Genomic DNA, 6,251 nt, shown 5'->3' with positions numbered 1-6,251 from the left:
CTGTGAAATAAATGAAAAGACAAGAGAAGAAGCAGGAACAAATAAGAGAAGGAAACGTTAGTAGAGAGTGAGAGTGAATGTGGGAAGTGGGCCAGCCACGAGAAAGCAAGTGGAGGCAGCATCTCCCTTTCCGTCTCCATCATAAAAGCATCCATCACCAACACCACCAAATACACAGTAACAACCACCACTGTTAAAAAAAAACTCAATTCCTCCAATAAAATAAATGTTACAAATATCCAAATTGTAATATAATTTAATGAAATCAATTTCATAAATCATTATATTCATACAAATTACTTATAATTAGGAACAGGAACAAACGCTTTCGGAATAAATATAGTTTTAGTTTTTAAACTGTTTCGTATCCGCTTTATATATTTGACACATGTAATGCAATGTAGTTTAAAGTTTACGCGAGCATTCACTCACAAACACAAAATAACATTCCACAACTCCAATGCTAAACTTCTTTTTCTTTTACTGATTATTTTTTTGAAGTTTTTTTCACTTTTATGAACGTCGGCGATGCCTACGCCGGTTGCAGTAGCGATACAATGCCTGACGGCGGAGGCCGCAAAAGCGCTCCACGACGCCGTATCTGTGGCCCGACGGCGGGGCCACGCCCAGACCACTTCACTGCACACTGTGTCCGCTATGCTCTCCCAGGCGTCCTCTGCCTTGCGCGACGCATGCGCACGCGCCCGAAGCGCCGTCTTCTCGACGCGCCTCCAATTCAGAGCCCTCGAACTCTCCCTCAGCGTGTCACTCGACCGCGTGCCGTCAAACTCTTGCGGCAGCGACGAGCCTCCGGTGTCGAACTCGCTCATGGCCGCCATCAAGCGGTCGCAAGCCGCGCAGCGCCGCAAGCCGGAGAACTTCCACCTCCAGCAGCCTTGTTCTGTTAAGGTGGACCTGCAGCACCTGATCCTGTCCATCCTCGACGATCCCGTCGTGAGTCGCGTCTTCGCCGAAGCGGGTTTTCGGAGCTCCGAAATCAAACTCGCCATCATCCGTCCCCTCACCCGTCTCATGCACCAACAATCTCCCCTTCGCCGGAGCTTCCCCTTCCCTTTCTCCGCCGAGGACACCGACGATCTTCGGAGGATCGCGGAGGTGCTATCCCGGAAGAGAGGCAGGTAGTTTGTTGGAGATTAATAATTAATTATTACCGCATATTTTGTAGCTTTAATTATTCATTTGATTTCGTATAATTTTTATTCTTCAACACGTACTTACATTCTTTAATCTATTTTAATTTTTAACGTTTTTCCTATAAAATAAATACGGATATAAAAAAGCAATAACAATTTACATACATGTTTAAGTATCTGAACTAGGTTAATTGATAGTCCTTCAACACTTGAAATGAAGAGAACTTGAAGAAATTACAAACAAATATTTACCCATTAAAAGTATGGTTGTGGGGGAGAAAAGATGAACGCAAATTCTACTCAAATAATTATAGAACTGGTGTTTGTGTCAATATTATGAATTAAAAATGAAAAATTCACAATGCATTATTACTCCCTAGACACACTACGTTTAGAGATTAAAATTAATTATTTTAAAATATAAAGCCTAAAACATAACTATTGTGTACAAATTAAATGAATAAAAGAATATAATTTTAAAACAAAATTGTCATTTTGATTTTTGAAAATGCAAATTAGTAACGATTTATAGAACGGAAGGTTTAATTGTGTAAATAATTACAGCGGTCTATACATGCACCTTATGATAGAAGTTCCACAAAATTGATTAGTAAATAAGAATTTTGAGGAGTGAAGTTTACACACGTTGGTTTGATGAGCGTGCAGTTATTCTGTTCATTCTATTATATTTTTTCTTTTCTCAATTCTCTTCTCCAAAACTGTGCTCTGTACAAGGGCAGAAATCCCATGCTTTTGGGTGCATGTGCACGTGATGCGCTGTGGAGTTTCGCGGAAGCAGTGGAGAGGCAAAACAGCGCCGTTTTACGGGAGTTGTGCAGTTTGCGCGTGGCGCGCATTGGAAGAGAGGTTATGGAGTTTGTTAGCGGGAGCCGTGGAGAAGAGGATGTGCGTTTGAGGTTTGAAGAGATCGGAGATATGGTGGAGAAGCGCGTGGGGAAAGGTATAGTGGTGGATGTGGGAGAGTTGGAGGATTTGGTGAATGAGAAAAATGGTTGGGGTGAGAGTGAGGCAGTTAGGTATGTTGTTGTAGGGATAGGAAAGTTGTTGGAAGTTAGTTATGGAAGGTTATGGCTCATTGGTGCTGCCACAAACTATGAAAGATATACGAAATTTGTAGGAAGGTTTCCTTCTATAGAGAAGGATTGGGACTTGCACCTTCTGCCAATTCTCTCTCTACGTTCTTCATTCTCTGCTCAATCATATCACACTCGCAGGTACGCCCATAAATCACCTTTTGTATTTTTCTCTTTTGTATATTAGGAAGATATACTTGTTTGATTTTTTTTTTATTCTTCTTACAAAGTATTAAAAAAAAATTTAGAAAGGAATTTTGCCACGTATCCTTAATGTTTGGTAAAATATCAGCACATTTTGTATATTTACTAATATTTATATATTTTATTTACAAGTTTATGCAAATAATTTATATCTACACCCCTATATTTATGTTAATACTGAATGAATTTTTGGGTCGCGAGATTTAATTTAAACGATTAGAAACCATAAAGATTAAATGTAAGGAATTAAATTTAGACATATCAAATACACATAAGTATTATTAAGAAAATGTCACATAAATTAAAATACATAGAGATTAAAATTATAATTAAGTTCCACTCTTTTTTTAACAAATAACTGTAATGGATAGACATGTTAATTTATGTTATTATGAAAATGTGTGCTCTTTTCTTTTGTCTTGGTAGTAAATGATATAATATGAGTGTGAAGAAAATATAAAGGAGTTATATAAATATATTATATACATGTGATTCAAACTAAAATAATGTGATTTAATTTAATTTTCGAACTGACATTTTATAAGTACTATTATCATATTACTATATTCAAAATCTTTGTGGTTTGTTATTTATATACATTTTTTTAACTTTCAGTTTGTATAAGTTAATAAGCTAACCAGAACAATTCATGATCATGAACCAAACTAAGTTTGAGTTTAAAATAAAATTATTATCAAACATGAGCTAAATGTTAATTTAAAACTGAACGATAGTTGATTCGTTGCACCTAACTTTCAGCCTTTGGGTATGATTATATTGCATGGGTGTCACATTGGCTATTCCGATTTTCTCCCTAAAAAGAAAAAAAAAAACCTACCCTGATCACTTCCTTAATAAATGGAATTCTGCTTCTCTGACACAGTAACTAGTTTACACTACAGCACAAAGTTTCTCTAACTTAGATTTTTTTTATTCTGAGTTATTTACAACAATAATGCATAATGGATTCATTTGTCCGATTTGCTGCTCTTTTCTTTCTTTAATTTGACTTCCTGGTTTGATTTATTTTATTTTACTGTGTTTGCCATCAATATGGTGAAAGGTGTGAGCCAAGTATTCTCGCTGCTTCAACTGTTGATCTATTCCTCCCTAACTTACCTCCACCTCCACGATTGCACATTTCTGAATCAGGATCAGCAAAAGGATTAAATCTTAAGGTGTGTAGTACTCGCATATGTTCCGGCCCAAATCATTGAGTGGAGTTATTTCCAACCCAAAACAGAAAATAATAGGAAACTAGTTAAGGGCTAGTTCAATTGAGGAAATTAAATTGACCTACTCTCATTGTAATTCATGATTTTCAAGGATTTGTATGAGCTACAATACTATCTTAATTTTGCTCCTCCTTGTTTTAATAGTTGGTTTTAGCTTATCATTAATTGACCTTCATGTCTCACATAACAACCTGCGGATCATCTGTCAATTGACCTGGGGTTGCATTATTTGAATAGAGAGTTAAACCACTTTTTTCCATTCAGTGCAGATAGAAGATGGTGTTGAGCTGAATAGTAGTGAATCTGCAACACATAAGAACTTGGACAAGATGTGCCAGTATCTGCATAAAATATTCCCTGATTCAAATAACAGTCCAACAGTTATGGCATTCCAATATTGTGACAACAAAGGAAAAGATGCTAACAACCCCAGAAATAAACTTACACACACATCATCAAGTGAATACAACAATATCAACTCAGAAGTGCCTGTTGGTAAGCAAACGATTTCCACATCACAATCAGGCAGTTTTTTTCCTATGGATTTCGATGCAGGGCATGAGAAGTATACTTCAACACTTTCACAGAAGTTCCAGAGAGTGGAATGTTTGGATTCAAGGGATCTAGGATCATGCAACATGTGCACTTCCATTGTTTGTGATGGAAGCCAGATGTCTCCAACTTCTGTGATTTCTGTAACCACAGATTTGGGGTTAGGAATGTGCTCCTCTCCTACCAGCAATAAATCTAACAGACCTTCCAGTCAATTTACAACGGAACATCCAAAGGAAACCTCAAGTTTATTTTCTTCAAAATTTAATGTTGCTGGTGGAAATATCTTGAAACACCCATCTCAGCCATCAACCTTCTTAAGTTTTGACTTTTGTAGACAGGTCGATGCAAGGAATCCCAAAATACTTTTCGATGTCCTTACCAAGGAGGTTAGCTGGCAGGATGAAGCCATTAGTGTCATCAGCAAAACAATAGCTGGCAGCCATACAAAAAAGGTTGGTGCAAATCATAGGGGTGACGTGTGGATGAATTTTGTTGGACCTGATAGGAATGGTAAAAGGAAAATTGCTGTTACTCTAGCTAAGTTCTTGTATGGAAGCCAGGATAGCTCTATTTTTGTGGATCTAAGTTCTAAAGAAATGAAAGGATATGTGAAATTCAGAGGAAAGACTACTCTTGATTTAATTGTGGGTGAATATTGCAAGAACCCCTTCTCTGTGGTCTTCCTAGAAAATGTAGACGAGGCTGATGTGTTAGTTCAAAATAGTTTGTCTCAAGCCATGAAAACTGGAAAGCTTACTGACTCACGTGGAAGAGAAGTGGGTGTAAACAATGCAATATTTGTGACTTCTTTCTCTGGTCACCAAGCAAGGGAACCTTCCAACTGTTCTGAGAGAATAGCAAAGGTAAAAGGGAGGCCTATCAAAATAACAGTTGAACATGTGAGTGCAGACATCAAAAGCCAAAGTGTTACTGCTTCTGATGGTTCAATAGATAACATTCCCAATCCAGTTTTAGCAAATAAACGAAACTTCCTTAACCACAATGAATTTCAGGATCAGCACTTAATCTCAGACAAGGCTAAAAGACTACATACAACACCGAATTGGCATTTAGATTTGAATCTTCCAGCTGAAGACAATGAACCTCAAGTTCAACAAATGAATGATGGAAACTTGGAACATGCATTAACTGAGATCCCAAACCTTTGGTTGCAAGATTTGTATGAACAGGTTGATGAAACAGTTGTTTTTAAACCTTTTAATTTTGATGCACTTGCGGATAGAGTGGTGAATGTGATCACAAGTAGCTTCCACAAAACTATTGGACCTGAATGTTCCTTACAGATAGAATCAGAAGTCATGGACCAGTTGCTTGCAGCTGCATACGTATCAGATGGAGATAAGGACATAGAAAATTGGGTAGAACAAGTTCTATGTGGAGGATTTACAGAAGTACAGAGAAGGTACAACCTTACTGGTTGTTTTACGGTGAAACTTGCTACATGTTCGCATCAAGAATCAAATGTGTACCTTCCTCCAAGTATAACAATGGATTAAATTTCTTAGAAAATGTTCTTCCAATTTGGATGTATAACTTAGCTGTAGCACATAGTTGAACTTAATCTAGCTAATGCAGATATAATTATTCTCCGTTTCTTTATCTAAGTGTCAAAGTTATAAGTGCATATACTACGTAATCTCCCTTCTCCAGCAAGTATTTGTGTCTTTACTTACGTAATAGTTAAACCAATAATCTTCTTCATACAACCGAAGGAAGAAAAAATCAAATGTCTTCTGAATTCTTTTGGGCCCCTCCTATGCCCTCCTTGAAACAAAAGAAAAACCCTTTTCTGCAGTGGGACTTTTACAAGTGAAACAAGTGAATTTCTTCTTCCACCTCCATTGTTTTTCCTGTCACCTCCATAAATCTTTAATTTTAAAAATACCCTTCAACAAAAGATGCAGGGTTTATTTTATTCTCATTTTTTAATTATATAATCATTAGACATTTCAAATTTTAAAATTTAGAATTCAATTTTGTAATTTGAA

General features: G+C 36.8%; 1 protein-coding gene across 1 annotated transcript; it reads left to right on the top strand.

Annotated features, from left to right (window-relative positions):
- The first annotated feature begins 392 nt into the window (after nt 1–392).
- Nucleotides 393–5,860, top strand: LOC137823322 (protein SMAX1-LIKE 8-like). Its single transcript, XM_068628404.1, has 4 exons — nt 393–1,139; nt 1,895–2,389; nt 3,516–3,630; nt 3,957–5,860. The coding sequence occupies exons 1-4, from the start codon at nt 529–531 to the stop codon at nt 5,757–5,759; spliced, it is 3,024 nt and encodes a 1,007-aa protein (XP_068484505.1). The 5' UTR covers nt 393–528; the 3' UTR covers nt 5,760–5,860.
- The last annotated feature ends 391 nt before the right edge of the window (nt 5,861–6,251 follow it).

Source organism: Phaseolus vulgaris, chromosome 8 (genome assembly GCF_000499845.2).
Source record: "Phaseolus vulgaris cultivar G19833 chromosome 8, P. vulgaris v2.0, whole genome shotgun sequence".
In the NCBI taxonomy this organism is placed as follows: domain Eukaryota; kingdom Viridiplantae; phylum Streptophyta; class Magnoliopsida; order Fabales; family Fabaceae; genus Phaseolus; species Phaseolus vulgaris.
The sequence above is the reverse complement of the archived record's forward strand: the minus strand, read 5'-3'. Positions and strand labels throughout refer to the sequence as shown.

Excerpts from the sequence above, each read along its gene's own strand:
- LOC137823322 (XM_068628404.1), top strand. The coding sequence starts at position 529 with ATGCCTACGCCGGTTGCAGTAGCGATACAATGCCTGACGGCGGAGGCC. Across the intron at positions 1,140-1,894 it reads CTATCCCGGAAGAGAGGCAG|AAATCCCATGCTTTTGGGTG; the intron begins GTAGTTTGTTGG and ends GTACAAGGGCAG. Across the intron at positions 3,631-3,956 it reads CAAAAGGATTAAATCTTAAG|ATAGAAGATGGTGTTGAGCT; the intron begins GTGTGTAGTACT and ends CATTCAGTGCAG.